General features: G+C 46.2%; 1 protein-coding gene and 1 long non-coding RNA gene across 5 annotated transcripts; both read right to left on the bottom strand.

Annotated features, from left to right (window-relative positions):
- Positions 1-4657: 4657 nt before the first annotated feature.
- On the bottom strand, positions 4658-8343 carry LOC118019013 (endogenous retrovirus group K member 13-1 Env polyprotein-like). 4 transcript variants are annotated; one of them, XM_035017809.1, is made up of 3 exons: positions 8155-8343; positions 6345-6671; positions 4658-5826 (listed from the first exon to the last, which is right to left on the bottom strand). In XM_035017809.1, coding segments are annotated over exons 2-3 (1158 nt in total). In that variant the 5' UTR covers positions 6347-6671; positions 8155-8343; the 3' UTR covers positions 4658-4670. The 4 variants fall into 4 exon arrangements, with proteins under 4 accessions (XP_034873700.1, XP_034873699.1, XP_034873701.1 ...); XM_035017808.1 differs by having other exon boundaries at positions 4658-6671; XM_035017810.1 differs by lacking the exon at positions 6345-6671 and having other exon boundaries at positions 8155-8271.
- A 1408-nt stretch (positions 8344-9751) lies between these two features.
- LOC118019014 lies at positions 9752-16361 on the bottom strand. The gene is made up of 3 exons (XR_004681534.1): positions 16324-16361; positions 10588-10734; positions 9752-9786 (listed from the first exon to the last, which is right to left on the bottom strand). It is a non-coding gene; the product is annotated as an uncharacterized LOC118019014 (long non-coding RNA).
- Positions 16362-16738: the final 377 nt, after the last annotated feature.

Raw genomic sequence — 16738 nt, 5'->3', positions numbered from 1 at the left:
AAAAAAGATAAATTAAAAAAGAAAAGCCTAATGCATCCAAATTTGTGGGATGCCATAAAAGCAGTAGTTAGGGGGAAATTAATGGCATCATATGCCAATATTAGAAAAGATCTCAAATCATTGCCCTGAGTTTCTACCTTAAGAAACTAAAAAAAAGGGGGAACAAGTGAAGCTCAAAATAAGCAAAAGGAAGGGAAAAAAGAGTAGGGTGGAAATGAATAAAATAGAAAATAGTAAACAGTAGGGAAAATATACACCCTCTCACTCATAATTAAGAGGAATTGCATATTAATAGTACACTGAGACATCATTTTTTTCACATCAATTTGGCAAGAATTTGAGTTTGACTATGTACTTGGTTTTCTGGGCTCTGAAGAAATAGGGACTCTCATCAGTAGGTTGTTGATAGGAGTGTTAATTGGTTCGACCCCCATGGAGGGCAATTTGGCAATAGTTTTCAAAATTACAAATGCATTTACCCATTGAGCCAGTAATCCCATCCTAGGAATTTATCCTACAAGTATACCCGCATATATCATCAGAATGATGTTGAATGACATGGTTTCTCCATGTAGAATGACTGTGATAGTAAGACTGGACATAGCCAAAGTGCCCATCACTAGGGGCTTGGTAAAACGGATGGTGGTATATCCACATATGGAATACTCACTACTGTAAAAAGAAAATGAGTACCTTTATGTTTGGATATAGAAAAAAAAAAAAGCTCTGGATATATTATAAAGTGAAAAAAACCAAGGGGAAAACAGAATATTTAGTATACTACCATTTGAATATGAAAGTCAGAGGAATAAAAATATACATTTGTATTTGTTCATATCTGAACAAAGAAATACTAGAAGGATATAAAATAAATTAAATTAAGTGGTTACCTCTAGGGGTTATAAAATGGGGTGGTCAGGGCAGAGTTAGAATGAGACTTTCCAATGTGTATCTTTATTATTTTGATTTTGATCTATGCGAAACGTTACCCTTCAAAACAACAACAAAAAACCCCCCTATTTTTAAAGGTCACCGTTAGTGGATGTTAAAAAATACATACACACAAACACTTTGAGATGCCATTGCCATAGTCCAAAGGATCAGGTACGAACTCCTAAACCTGCACTCAAGAATCTCAGTTTCTTTCTCTCCACCTCAGCCTTGCCCAGACCTCAGGCTCCAGCCAAACTAGTCGGTCCTGAGTCCCTGAGAACACCATGCGCTCTGGGGCCTGAATCTTGTTCCTTCGAACCTCCCTGCATGGAGTACCATTCCCTTCCTCTCAAGCAATAATGTCTTGGGGCCTCTTGCTGCTTTCCTGGGGGGCTTTAATAATAAGAAGAATGTAACAAGGATGACAATGATAGTGATGATGATGATGATGGCAGTGGTTATAACCACTATTTCCCAGGAACCTTCTGTGTTGGCACTGTGGTACGTGTTCTTTTGCATCTCTTTTTTTTTTTTTTTTTAAGATTTTTATTTATTTGCGAGAGAGACAATGAGAGACAGAGAGCATGAGAGGGAGGAGGGTCAGAGGGAGAAGCAGACTCCCTGCCGAGCAGGGAGCCCGATGCGGGACTCGATCCCGGGACTCCAGGATCATGACCTGAGCCGAAGGCAGTCGCTTAACCAACTGAGCCACCCAGGCGCCCTTTTGCATCTCTTTTAATCTTCCCACCAGAGAAGGAGAAATTGCTGTGTCACACACAGGAAACTCGAGCCAGAGATGGCCCCACAGAGTGATCTGAACCTTAATCTTAATGTCTGGGGTCACATGGGCCTGGGCTAGACTGCCAGCTCAGTTCCTTCCTGGCTCTGTGATTTTGGAAAGCTACATCATCTACAGAAGCTTTAATTTAATCATCAGTGAAATGGTCTTAATAAAAAGTTCCTACTTGAAGAAGTTGTTAAGGATTGATGAGACACTGGGAAGAAAACATTCCACACATTGCTTGGCACATAGTAAGTGTTTGGTTAATGTCCAGTCACAGAGTTTGTAGTTGCAGACTCCAGCTACTACCCCATGTTGAAGTCTCCCTCCCTTGAAATGTGAAGTCTTAACCGAGCCTCCTGGTATCACCAACACCATGCCAGCTAATGTCACGTTATCTCTACCCATTTCCATGTGTCCTTATCAGTTGGATTGTAAGGGCTCAGGACCAGGACTAGCCCTGCATTTCTCTGTATGGACACTCCATGATCGAACCTGGCACTTAACAGATGCTCATTGAAAGTTTGATGATTAATTAAATCTGAAGAAAGACTGTAAGCAAGGGGACAAAAGGTGGGAGAAGAAAACTAAAATAAAACTAGAGACATCTTAAAGACTAGTTTAATTTTAGAAAACACTGGTGCCAGATTTGGTCAGGAGGAAGTGAGAGGCAGGAACCCTATGAGGTGGATGGGAAGTGAAATAGCAAGGAGAGAAATGGGGAAAAGAGGTATTGAAAGTAGTCCTATGCATTGAGGAAACATTTATATTTAGAGGGGCTGCTCTTGGGCAATGTTGAGTTTCCCCTTTTCTTGAATTCAATAAGATATTGATGATTGAAATGAGATTCAAAAGCCACTGCTATTCCCAAGTGCCTTACCCAATGACGCCTTATTGTTTCCAGATTATGGTGGTGGTTGATGGGGCTTTTCACTGATCACAGGCTGCTCGTGTGCCCTGATGGTCAGGAGAAGGCAGTGTGCAGCTGGGAATGTTAGTGGGCGTGGGTCATGCAAGGCCAAGAAGCAATCCCCAACTCTGTCCTCCACCCTGGGCATGTCCTGACTCTAGCAAAATAGGTGAGGAGGAATGAAGGGCTTTCCTCTTCTTCCATGTTCACCCTCAGAAATCCCACTCATCTTTTAAGGTTTGCTGCAAAGGATCCTTCTAGATGTCAGAACATCTAAATCTTCTAGATGTCAGAGCTGACCTGGCCATCCTCCACGTTCCACAGCACTGGTTTCTACTCTGTGATGGGGTTCACCCCAGACTGTTTCATGTGAGAGGAATGAGAAAGAAAAACTCTTCACCCTAGTCTGTGAACACCTTGAGGGCAAGGATCTTTCTTCTTCATCCTTATACTGCCTCAGGGGCCTCATCCACTGCCTGGCACCTGGTGCCTGACATATAATAGATGCCCTGTACATTTTTATTGGTCATGTTCTCTCTTTAGAGGGCTGGAAAAGAGCAGATGATGTAAAGGGCAGGGAGCCCAGATTAGATGCTCCACCTCAATGTCCCTGTGACACCCTGGACATCCCGCATCTTTTCAGCAATCATACAAGATTCTCTTGTATGTTTTATTTTTTTTATTTTATTTTATTTATTTTTTTAAAGATTTTATTTATTTATATGACAGAGAGAGACAGCGAGGACAGGAACACAAGCAGGGGGAGTGGGAGAGGGAGAAGCAGGCTTCCCACCGAGCAGGGAGCCCGATGCGGGACTCGATCCCAGGACCCCGGGATCATGACCTGAGCCGAAGGCAGACGCTTAACGACTGAGCCACCCAGGCGCCCTCTCTTGTATGTTTTAGACCCACATCCCCCAACCAGATCCTTGAGAGCAGAGATGGACTGACTTGGGCTCAAAGCAGGCACAAAGTGAGTGCAGAATGATTGTTAAATGGTGGAAACAACTTCGCAATGTCGTCCATTGACTTAGAGCCTGGCAGAGCTATTTCCTCTAAGAGTCATGGCTTTGTACTTCAAACCCAGGAGCGAGTCCCTGGTGGCAGGACCTCACCTGCTCTCCTCAAACTCCCATCTGATTTCATTCATCTTCCAGACCAGATCCATGAGGATCTGCAAGAGTGGTTCCCAAACTTGTGCATTAGAATCTCCTGGGGGAGGTTTTAAAATTCCTGGTATCCAAGCTGCATTTCAGATCAACTAAATCAGAATGTTTGCGATGGGTAAGAGCCTGGCATCGTGATTTTTAAAGATTCCCAGGTGATCCCAAGGGCCTCTAAGTTTTGGAACCACTTGTTTGGGAGATATTCCAATAAATTGGAAAGGTTAATTAAGGACATCCATACCTCTGACACAACATAAATGGGGTAACCATCCTAGGACATTTATCAAAGAGCAAAGGATCTGCTGTGACAGCCAGAATTTACAGATCACTGGAGAAGTAGGCTCAGGTAGGCACCTCAGCAGGGTTGCTCTCTTTTTCCTGTGTGCTTATTTGTCAACGTCTAGTGCGTTGGGGTCCCTGGGTAAGGGTCTACGAAATCACCAGGACACAGGGGATGCAGAGCAAAGGCAGCACTTGCAACTGCATACTGCCGTTTATTTCTCACATAGCTATATACTCGCAGAGATCAGATAAACATAACAATGTATCAAGCCAACATCTGTGAAGTGAAATATACACGAAATGCAATAAGAACAAAATACATCCTGTTTATATCCTGTTTATGCTTGCAGAATAAAGAATTCTCTTAGCCATCCTTCCTTTGGAGACAACATGTTCTTTGTCTTTAGAAAGAACACTTCTGTTTAGAAAGACACACGTTAAGCGAGGCAAGAGCCACTTCCTGCTGATCAGGCATTTAGGCCTTGCAACATGAGGTAAGGGGAAGAGAACGTTTTCTCCTCCTGGCCTAGGCCTGCCTGGCCGTCCTTAACCTCAGTGCAGTCCTCAAATGATCTGGGCCTGCAAGGGGCTTACAAGCCTACACCATCTCAATTCCCTCTTTTTTCTTTTGTTTTAATAAAAGTGCCCTCCAAAGGATGGCCATAGAATTCTGGGAAGGCTTTAGATAGCAAAAATGCAACAGCATAAAGCATAAGATAACAATCAACAATACAAGTCCCATTCCTCCAGCAGTATGCCCCAAACTCTGAATAATACCTTTTGGATCTAGTCCCTTAAGTTGCTTAAGAAGTAAATTGGCCAACGTAGCGGCATCTTCAGTCTCAAATGGTCTGCCAAATACCTCCTGAATGTTCGTGTGTAGGTCATTGATCATTTTAGTAGCTGAGGAATTACCTTCTAAATAACTTTGGATGATGCTCCACTCGTGCTGCGACTCATTGTATTTTAAATTGGTAACACAAAAAGTTGTGGAATTCCAATCGCAACGCAGCCAAACTTGCCTTTCTAGTGTCAAAACCTTTTTCCCTAACCAGCTCACCGTCTGTCTGAGGACATCTATTTGTGTTTGTAAGCGAGTATCGATCATGGTTTGTGAAAGCCAAAGATCCCGAGAGTTATGGTGCCAGTCTTCCACAAAATGCTTAGTCTGCAAAGATGTATGTAAAGCTATGCCTGATACCGTAGCTATAGTAGTAACTGCGATTAAACTTAAAATGACTGCCACAACAATACCGAGAAAACGTTTGGTGCGCTTTAGTACCCTTTTAAAAAACTCCAATACTAAGACATCTACAGGATTTTGAGCCCATGGTCGTTCTAGATCTACCGGAAGCCAAATATGAGAACGTTGCTGTAAAATCATAAGAGAATATTCGGAGTCAAATTCTATAGAGCTATTAATGCAAGAATATAGTCGACAATTGGTACAGTTAATACCGTTATCAAAGCTAAAATTCCCTATCAGAAATAGATATGGTAAAGGTACGCATGCAGTTACATTTATCTCTTTAAATGAGGTGAATTTATAAGTTGATGCAGAATTCACGGTGCCAGAAAAGGTTCCCTCGTAAAGTCTAACAGTCTTAAGCGCAGCAGCAATCTTCCATAAGTGCGTTTGGATATGGTCAGGAAATTTCTGATGTGCTATACGAGGATCTGCGATGCCGCCATCTCCCCAGGCCATCAACTGATGATTCACCATTGATTCATTCCATTTGTTCCGTGGTGGCATCCTGTAGGATAAGGACAAATCACAACATGTCTTATTCCATTCGGAACAATTCCGAAGAAATTGACCATATGGTCCCCACATAAGTAAATTCTTATAAAATTTCACGAATTTTCCAATACATTCCTGCCACACAAATGGTTTATAGGCCAGTCCGATATAAGTGAAATCAGGACAGGCAGGAAATGAGGGGAATTCAGCAAATGTAATATTTCCCCATGTCATGTTAAGAGACCATGCTTCAACTCTTTGTAAATGAGTTCGGGATCCATTAGACTTATTCCCCGGCAGGATCCAGTTCTGCCAATCCATCTCGGCACACGGTGATGGGCCCAGACAAATGTAAGGACCATCCCCTTTGTATGAAAAATTAAATGAGGTGCCATCATCCTGATTAAGATAAGTAAGATTCTTCCAAGGAGGCGAAAGTATCACAGGGGAGGTATAGACAGGAATATCTGCACTTCCCCAAGGTGCAGGTTCCATCATAGGTGGATTAGGTATATAGGCCCAATAGCTTACATTTGTCGCCTCGGCAGAGGATAATACAGTAAGCAAGGCACACATAGCCAAAAATAAATTTTCAGGCGTACAAGCCTTCCCTGTTCGCTGCAGGATTTTTTGCCCCTCCCCACTAAGCTTTTTAATTTGCCCCCAAGTCAGCAAAGCAGTAGCAAATATCTGCCGACGGCGAGGTCGTCCCCCCAAATTCAGATGTGCTATGGCCTGTAACGGAAGTTCATCTTGGTCTGGATTCCCCATCCGTCGTCTGGTGGGATACGGTGCCGTTCGAATTGGCCCTCGACCGGATCCATCGTGCGGGGAGCCAGGAACAGGTCCGTCCATCCTCTGTGGAGACATAAGCATAACCCTTCCCTCTATAAAGCAATAGCCCCGGTTGCCATTCTGCATCTGCAGTCGGTCTAAACCATATATGTTCATTTAATGGAGGGGGAGCGACCTCTCCCTCTATGAACTGCTTTTCTGCTCGGGAAAGGATATCTCCCTGCGGAAGATTCAAGAAATTTAATGCGAACAGAGCTTGTTGCAAAATAGAACATGCATTTGATTGAGTGAATGCTAAGATATGATCCTTTTTCCTCCTTTTTAATTTTTTAATTTGCAACTTTAAAGTACTATGCGCACGTTCTACAATGGCTTGCCCTTGAGGATTGTATTCAATGCCTGTTTTATGCATGATACCATATTGTTCACAGAAAGTTCGAAATTTTTTACTGCTATATGCAGGTCCATTATCTGTTTTAATAATAGATGGTAAACCCATCACAGCAAAAGTTTCTAAAAGATGGGTGATAACATGTTGTGCAGTTTCGCCACTTTGTGCTGTGGCCCAAATGAATTGAGAATATGTATCTATTACCACATGTACATACATACAAAGTTCAGAAAACCACATCTGCCACTGCAGATACTCAGGCTCTTTTAAAAGAGCCCGACAGAGGACCCTCCAGTCCTCAGGAGAAAAATTATTATAATGTCGAGCTAGACTATTAACTAGCTCCTTAACATAATGTGATTGAGGTCCATATAAAGACACTGCCTTTTTCAAGCGACCAATATCTTCTATACCTATTCCGTCATAATATGGTGCTTGTGCCACCCCCTGGACTGGGGGAGGCCTGATAACAGGAAAAGCAAAGACAGAATTACCTGCGCCAGCCTCATCATCCCTATCCTCTAGCGCATCAAGCTCAGCTAAAGCAGCAGAAAGGAAAGGATTTTTAGAAGAAAGAGCTGGTACAGACGGCAAAGGCGGAGCAGAGGGCTTCCTAGAGGGTTTCTTAGACTCCTCCGTCATAGCCATAACCTGCTGAAAAACCTTCCACACACGCTCCACCTCGGGATCCGATTTTACTTTCGGTTTTGGTTCTTCATTACCACCCTCGCTAGGCTCACGGGATGGAGTAAGCTTAAAGGTATCTTTCTCTACCGCCCTTTTCTCATCCGTATCTAAAGGGAGGTCTTGTATAGAAGGAGCCATCTCCTTATGGAAATCTTCGACCGTGCGGTCGTCCTCCATAGCTTTAAGCACTGTAAAAATAATCGACCAAATAGACCAAAACCGCACGGGAATTTTTTCTCCCTGTCTCATTGCCTTCTCGACATTATGTCGAACTCGCCGCCAATTATCTAAATCTAAAGTTCCCTCCTCTGGAAACCAAGGATTCCATTCTCGAACCACCTTCAAGCACAGCTCAATATCATTAGAAGCGACAGTGATACCATAGACAGCAAGTGAATGCTTCAGCATTCGAACATAAGGAGTAGAAGTTTCTTGTCCCATCACCCTGTACTTAATTAAGTTACTCACCCTTCCTGTACGTCCTTCAGGGTCCCTGTTCGGGCGCCAATTGTCAACGTCTAGTGCGTTGGGGTCCCTGGGTAAGGGTCTACGAAATCACCAGGACACAGGGGATGCAGAGCAAAGGCAGCACTTGCAACTGCATACTGCCGTTTATTTCTCACATAGCTATATACTCGCAGAGATCAGATAAACATAACAATGTATCAAGCCAACATCTGTGAAGTGAAATATACACGAAATGCAATAAGAACAAAATACATCCTGTTTATATCCTGTTTATGCTTGCAGAATAAAGAATTCTCTTAGCCATCCTTCCTTTGGAGACAACAAGTTCTTTGTCTTTAGAAAGAACACTTCTGTTTAGAAAGACACACTTTAAGCGAGGCAAGAGCCACTTCCTGCTGATCCAGGCATTTAGGCCTTGCAACATGAGGTAAGGGGAAGAGAACGTTTTCTCCTCCTGGCCTAGGCCTGCCTGGCCGTCCTTAACCTCAGTGCAGTCCTCAAATGATCTGGGCCTGCAAGGGGCTTACAAGCCTACACCATCTCACTTATTCAGTCTTGTGATTGTTTCTTGCCATGTTTTTGCCCTCACTCGACCTTGAGCAACTGGAGAGCAGGACCCATGTCTTCACAAGCACACCAAGTGCCTGACCCGCAGTGGATGAGTGATGTGTTTGTGTAATAATCATGTCCGTGAGTTCATTCATTAATTCATTGACTAATTCACTCATTTATGCAGGCACGCAGTCAACAAATGATAATAATGGCAGACAGAAGGTATAGCATGGGCAGAGAAGAGGATTTAATTAGGAAGAGAGAGAGAGAAAAAATATAGATTCCATGAGGAGATAGAATCAAAAGTAGGGGAGTAAAAGCCAAAGAAGAAAGGAGAAAAGAGTATTCATTCATGTAATGCAGCAGTATGCAAGTCAGGCTGGAAGAAGCTTACTTTTTTTTTTTTTTTAATTTTATTATGTTATGTTAGTCACCATACAATACATCATTGGTTTTTGATGTGGTGATCCATGATCCATTGTTTTCGTATAACACCCAGTGCTCCATGCAGTACGTGCCCTCCTTAATACCCATCACCGGGCTAACTAATCCCCCCTCCCCCCTCCCCTCTAAAACCCTGTTTGTTTCTCAGAGTCCATAGTCTCTCATGGTTCTTACATTTTTTAATCAAATGGACTCAAAAGTTAGTTACCATCTATAAGTACTCTGTACTTTTTCTCCTGTTTAGTCTATTAATCATAATAAAATCAATTAATTACTATGGTACTGTTTGCATAATGTCTTTTTCCTCCTCCAGGCTGTTAACTCCAGGAAGGCAGACCTTACGCATGGCACTCACCTCCATGTCCCCAGGGCCTAGCTCAGTATGACATACAGTGGTGCTCAGTAAATATTTACCAAGTGATTCAGCAGATTGCTCATGGCTTCAGTTCTTTCTTCTATTAAAAAAATCATGGAGGGCGCCTGGGTGGCTCAGTTGTTAAGCGTCTGCCTTCGGCTCAGGTCGTGGTCCCAGGGTCCTGGGATCGAGTCCCACATCGGGCTCCCTGCTCGGCAGGAAGCCTGCTTCTCCCTCTCCCACTCCCCCTGCTCGTGTTCCTGCTCTCGCTGTCTCTCTTTCTGTCAAATAAATAAATAAAATCTTTAAAAAAAATCATAATATACTCATCTCAAGGTTGTTATAAAGAATAATTAAAATAATAATATATCTAAGTACCTGGTGCATGGTAAGCATTCAACAATTGTTAATTCATTATTATTATTAGGAAAGAGAAATTGCCTGCTCTGTGCCAGCCTCTGTGCTAAATAATGGCCAAAAAGAGACAACTGAAAGAGCAAAGGGATTGTACCTTTTAGAAAGAGTAGGGATTTGAGGACCCCAGTGTCACCACCTTGGCAGCACAAAGCCCACTGACTGCTGGGCCCAAAGCAGGCCAGAGATGGGTCCATGCCCTGCACAGGGTCTCTATCTGAAACACTGGAGAAGGAGGGGACTAACCCTCCTTTTGGGAGGGAGGGTTGCAATCAATGTTTGGGAGTTACAATCAATGCTGTGGTATTGGCCTCTTCCCTTCAATTTTCAATCCCCAGATTCCAGCCTATTGCCCTGGGGTCACTTAAACACCTGTAGTGTCCTTATTCAGAATCCTTCCCAGAGCACCTTCCTTTCACCTTCATTCCACTACAGACCCCCATATTGCTTTTGTGAAGGCTCAGAAAACCCTGTTTTGTCCTTAAGATGTGTCTTCATCAAAGTTCACCACCTTATGCCTGTCACTCATCACTATGGCTCATGAGGCATCTCCTGTCCTCTCTGCCTTTGCTCACATCATTCCTTGTCTGTTAATACCCACCCATCATGCTCATATTTGCTGCCCCTCTTTTTCTCTCACCTCTGTGAAGACCCAGCCCAAAGCTCACCTCTAGGAAGTCTTCTAGTTTGACACCAGATGAAAGCTCTGTTGAGTGCCCCATCAGCACTTCCTTTCTTGGTAAGTGCTTTCTGGTTTCAGGTTTGGTGGTTTGGCCTGTTTGCATGATGCTTTACCAACAATCTCCAGGTGTTTCCTGTTACCCCAGTAGGGGAGGGCAAGAATAGGTGTTTCTCTTTAAAGGAAAACAAGTCCTGTTCCCCTCCTCTGGCCTGTGCCCTGCATTCATCAAGCCCTTAATCATCATGGATAAGTTGAAGGGAGAAAGAAGGTCTGTGAATGGTGTGGGGGGGATGAGAGCAGAGGGTACCCTGGAGAGAAGCTTTGGGGAAACCATCCACATCCCCTGTGAACCCAAGGCTCCTTGGTGAACAGGATGGGAAGGACACTATAGAAGCCAAAAGTCCCAGGGAAATTGGATTTTTATTCTTCTTGGAAGTCTAGTGCCTTCTAAGACTTACCAAGAAAACGTAATTTCCTCTTTCATTCATTCATTTTTTCAGATCAATGTGTTGAGCACTGACTGGTCTGTAGGTATTAGGAACACACAGATAAACTGGATAAGACCCAGTGCCCGTCCTCAAAACCCTCAAAACCTAATGGGGACACAGGCTAGTGAACAGCCAGTTACTGTGGAGCAGGAGAAGTGGCACGAGGGAAGAAGGTGCAGGGTGCTGTGGGAGCACAGAAAGGGAGGGGCTAGGGGAGGCCATGGAAAGTTCTGGAATCAGCGACTAGGAGTTGAGCACCAAAGGGCCAGTAGGAGCTAGTTAGCCATCGGAAGAATTAGGAAGAGGAATCAGCACTTGTGAAACCGTGAGGGGAGACAGTACGGAAGGTCCAGGGATCTATAAGCAATTCATTATGACCAGAGCATCCCGTGCAGGAAATCACGGAGAGGCGCATGGAGAGGGTAGCAGGAGCCGGATATCACAGTGTCAGTCTGGAAGGCTCTGCAAGGGCTCTTTGGGCTTTTCGTTGGAGGTAGATAGCCCGGAGAGATTTTAAGCAGAAGAGCAACATGATTGGATTTTCCTGTTAAGGACATTCGCTCTGGCTGCTGAGAGACAGACGGGAGTGAGTAGTGCAGGGGGTGGGGAGGCCAGAGGGAAAGCTACTGCTTGTCCCCGCAGACACCATGTGGGCATGACATGGTAAGAGATATTGCAGCGGTGGGGTCACAGGCTCAGTGACCTGGGTGGACCTTGCAGAGTCTGAGGGGTCCATGGCAGGCCTGAGGGGTGAGTGCAGTGGGATTTAGAGATCTCCTGGAGCTCAAGAGACATCTGGGGCTGGATCCCCGGGGAGATCTGGAGTCTGCATGGATGAGGCCTCCAACATGGATGAGATGACACTAGGGGCAGGATTGCAGAAGAGAGGGAAGCAGGGACATTTAGGGACCTGGAGGAGAAAGAGGAGCTGGCAGGGAAATGGAGAAGGCAGGTCCAGAGATTCGGAAGGTAAGCTGGGAGCAGTGATGGTGGAGAAGTCCCAACAGAGGTAGGTGGCAAAGTCAAAAGCAGCTGAGCTCAGGCATTTGGAGTCAGCAACATGGAGGTGGTGGTTTCAGTGGGCAGTGTGGGGCAGAGGCCTAGGCCATGGGCCAAGGGAGGAGTGGGATATGAGGAGGCAGGGAAAAGGACTCAGAGCTACCCCTGGAAGAAATCTGAATATAAAAGAAAAATTAAAATGGTGGTGATAGAAGGGGATGTCAGAGTAAAGAAGAGTCTTGTTTGTTTGAGGCTTTTTGATTTGGAATGGAAGAAATGTATGGAGGGAAATAGTTACAGAATGAGCAGTTAAGGATGCAGGAGAAGTAAGGGAAGAGAATTCCCAGAGGGAGGATGGTGGAGCACAGGCGGAGGGAGAGCCATCAGGTAGGGCTTGGGGCACTTGTTTGATGAGAGAGAGGGAGGTGGGCTTTGCTGAGAGCCAGGCTGTGTGGAGTCTGGGCTCAGGAGCTGGAGCAGAAAGCTGTTCACTGAGGCCGACTGAGCTCTGTCCAGAGCATGGTGGGAGGGGAGGACGGGGCAGTACTCTTATCCTCATGGTTCTGCCACCTTTTCCATCAGGACTCTATAGTCTGGGGAAAGGAGTCAGGAAGGCACCGTCTCCATCCAGTTCCGGGGTGTGATTTGTTGGGGAGGGAGAGTGACAGCAGTACAATGAGGGTTCTTAGAGTTGAAAATTCAGCAAGAAAGTACTTAAAGCAATGATCAAGGGCTCTGGGCCACCTACTGGCCCGAGTGAAGAGAGGAGGAGGGGAATAGGCTGGGGGAAAAGAGAGTGATCAAAGGTGGAGGTATTGATAAGGTGTCCAAGCCAAGCAGAGGGAGTAGGGAGAGCTTGAGGGCTGGGTGAGATGGGGTGTTGGAGTTTACAATTCCCAAGAAGCAGCAGGTCTCATCAAAGTCCTGGATGTAACCCTGGGTGGGGAGCCCAAGTGGAATCAGAATTTGGGATCCTGGAGTGGAAGAGGAGAGGTGCTGGATGGACAGAGCACAGGAGCCTGATGTCAAGATGATGCCGGACTTGAGGGGAAGACTTCGGGCCAGGAGCCAAGGCTTTCCATGACTGGAGAGGGACCAGGTTGTTGACAGACACTGAAGGAGGAGGGGAAGCTGGTGTTGCAGCCAGGTCCCAGGAGCTTCACTAGAGCAGGGGTTTTTATAGGAGGGCAGGGGGTAGTGGCTCTGAGAAGAGGGGCATGGGGGACAATGAACCATCGCTATCTGAAAGGGCTGCAAACTACATGGCCACAGGGGAGAGAGAGGTTTCCTTAAGGTGAGGAGTGCAGGTGGTGCTGGATCTAGCCCCAGCCTCAGGCCAGCTGAGATGCAGTGGCTTGCCTGAGTACACGCAGCTAGAAAGTGGCTGAGACAAAATTAAAATTAACCTAATGTGTGTATTCACTTACTTTTCATACCTGCCCAAGCTGCCCATTTGTACAGCTGTTTTGATGCATTGCAAGCTTGGTGTGCAGGTCCTTTTATTCTGGCTGGATTTGTAATATGTGTTTACCATGTGACCTTGGGAAATGCATGACATGCTCTGTGGACCTCTGTACAATGAGGGGTTGAACCATGGGTTTTTAGCCATGTCATGTGGAGCCCCAGTGACTCAGTGGAGGAGGCTAAGGAGCCCCCGGGGGCAGGATTGCAGGGAGTCTGAGTGGGGATGGGCTCCTGGCTCTACCCTGGTGTCCATCCGAGCAGCTACCCTTGGATCTGCCTGAATACTGTGGTTCTGCATGAGATTTTGTTTGGAGGGAGGATTCAGCTATCCAAAATAATGTTAAAATCTGTGGTCTCACTTGGCCCTTGCCCTGCATGAGCCTTTCACTGTTGTGTGCTATAGGGCATGTCCTTGGTCATGTGTCTTTATCTGTGGGCCCTTGTCAGTTTGAGTGTTAAGGACTTGGTGGGCAACTGGACAGCTCCAGGACCTCTTTGCACCGAGCTCACTGAAAAACCAGCGCTCTTCTGTGGTGGTCGTGATGCCCTTCCAGAAATCTGATTTTACTAAAGTAGTTATGATGGGCTGAGGGCTCGGGTGCTCCACAGTAACTTCGATGATGAATTACATCCTGAGTCTAGCAAGTGGGACAGACAGGTCCTGTAGCCAAGGGACAAAGCCTGGACCCGTTTTTCATCACCTCACACCAGCTGGAATCCCTTGTTGCCGGGCTGGCAGCTGTGAGGGATCACTTGGCCACCAGGAAACCTTCCCAGCTGGGACCTTTGTGAGAGTCTGTGCCAGAGAAACGACATCTGTGAGTCACTGCTCAGGGGAAAACCCAGCTGCTCTGCTCAGACCCGGCCCCAGTGGCCACGGGAAGGGCCAGCAGGCAGAGCAAGAGTAGAAGATAGGCCACTTTGCTTTTCTCAGTTTTCACAGCAGCTTCCCAGATTTGCATTTCCCCATTTCAGAAGGGAAGTTGGGAGGTGGAACTAGAAGCAAAGAGGCCTCCACCCTGGGGCAGATGGGAAAGCCCACAGCTATTGAGTGTGGAGGATTTGGGCTGAGCTACTGGAATTATTCCTCGGACCCACTGGGTTCTCACCGTTGACTCACCCCCTTTGTTTCTGACCACAGGTGGTCACAGCCAGGCTTTTAGACTGAACATGGTATGCTCTGGGCGGTGAGTGTCAGGAAATGGGGGTGAATCTTAGGATGGGCATGCTGAATCATGTTAATGTCCCCCCAGATATCAGGATAGGGGAACTGGGTAGGAGGGTGAGATTTGTTTTGCAACACAGAGGGATGGATTCTTGGTGCCATGTGCAGTCTTCTCTGGAAGGAAGGTCAGCCAGGTGTGGGCCTGACAGCCGTAGGTGTTAGCTTGCTAACCCTGGAGCAGTCCCTGCAGGGACTGGTATGATCCTTTGGACCATGGTGGGAAGCGCTGGTGACTGGGGATGTCACTCCCCACAACAGTGGCAATCACCTTGGAGACTGAGAAGCCTTTCACGGGCGAGAGGGACCAGAGTCTCTTCACTTAACCTGATGCAAATCCTCAGCTCCCAACAAGCCAAGTGGCCTTGGGTTCTATTCTTGGGCAAGTCTTTGTGGGGCAGGGAGCCTGCCTTGCTCTACATGGCACACATAGACCTCAAATATAGGGCTCAGTTCCAAGCGGTGGATTTGGGGAGTCCTGTGAGCAGGTGGGAATGTGCCTGGGCCATGCCTGGAGGAACAGCCAGCATGACCAAGGTCCTGCAAACCAACCAGGAGGGGAATGCTTGAAGCTGTTGGGGATGTTTAGTCTAGAGAAGAGGACAGGAGAATAGTGTTTTGGGACCCTTGTTGCTCCAGATGGCAGAACTGAGGCCAGCAGATCGAAATAACAGGAAGAAAAGCTGCAAATCACCAGACATAGACCTATCTAGTCATTATAACGCAGTAAAGCCAGGGAGTTAAGACCCTGGGCTCAAAGGGCATGGTCATGAACCTACTCACAGATGTGGTTATGAGATCCATTCAGTGTTGACCTGCACTGTGATTTAAAAAAAATGCATTGGTAATCAATACAAATTGGGAAATTATGCTTATAAATCTATATTTATAACCTCTCTTGAAAAACCTGAAGGGCTGATCACCCAGGGGCATATTCTGTCATGGAACAATAAACCCAAAGAAGGCAGTTGCACCCCAGTCCATCACAGGTGCCACCTCCTTCCACCTTTCTTACACCTGCATGGTTTCACTGATCCACAGGTGCCCAGCCCCTCAGTGGGACTGCAGTTTGCAAACCTGCTCTACTTAAGAGCTCAGGGTTTGAATCCTGGCTTTGCCACTTTTAAGCAATTGTGATCTTAGACAAGTGAGTCAACCTCTCCAAGACACCATTTCCTTTTCTGAATATGGGAATCATTACAATACTCCCCTGGTGAGACATGGAGTTAGAGACATGGACAGTGACTAACACAGAGTGGGACACTTGGTGAGAGCTTGGCAACTCTTAGCTGCCTGGGAGTGTCCAGCAGTGGAGGGGACAGTCTCATAAAGCCTTGGGGTTCCATCACCAACACCAGGTCTGCAGAAGTCAAGGACTGGAGAAGAGGAAAGCCACCAAAGATCTCTGAAATAAATGGGTCATGCGCCAGTTCTCCTTGGGCCCTCCCCAGTGGCCAAGTCAAATGTATTGGTTTAGGGCTGCCCCCGATGCTCATTAAAATCAGATTTTGTCTGAAAGGAACTTTGAGGAGCAGGAAAAATGTGTTACCTTGGGACGCCTGGGTGTCTCAGTCGGTTAAGCGTCTGCCTTTGGCTCAGGTCATGATGTCAGGGTCCTGGGATCGGGCTCCTTACTCAGCAGGGAGCCTGCTTCTCCCTCTGCTGCTCCCCCTCCTCATTCCCTCTCTCTCTCTGACAAATAAAATCTTAAAAAAAAAAAAAGAACGTGTTACCTCGAGTACCTTGCACCTGCTTGGGAGGCTGTTGTATGTTCAGAGTGAGGTGGGGTTCCGGCCGTAGCTGCCACTTTCTTTCCTGCTGCACGATTACTTTGTGTTCACTGGCAGCATTTCCTCCCTCAGTAGCTGGCATAGGCTCATCAGTCAGCTCTGCAGACCTAGCAGTCCCAGGGCAGCCAAACCCACCCCGATCGCTTAGCTCTGTGATAGAGCCTTCAGTACGTC

The sequence above is a fragment of the Mirounga leonina genome, unplaced genomic scaffold (assembly GCF_011800145.1).
Source record: "Mirounga leonina isolate KUSES-001 unplaced genomic scaffold, KU_Mleo_1.0 Mir_173, whole genome shotgun sequence".
NCBI classification, from domain to species: Eukaryota; Metazoa; Chordata; class Mammalia; order Carnivora; family Phocidae; genus Mirounga; species Mirounga leonina.
The sequence above is the reverse complement of the archived record's forward strand: the minus strand, read 5'-3'. Positions and strand labels throughout refer to the sequence as shown.

What these genes read in the sequence shown, in the direction of transcription:
- LOC118019013 (XM_035017807.1), bottom strand. Translation starts at nt 6,689, where the DNA reads ATGCTTATGTCTCCACAGAGGATGGACGGACCTGTTCCTGGCTCCCCG.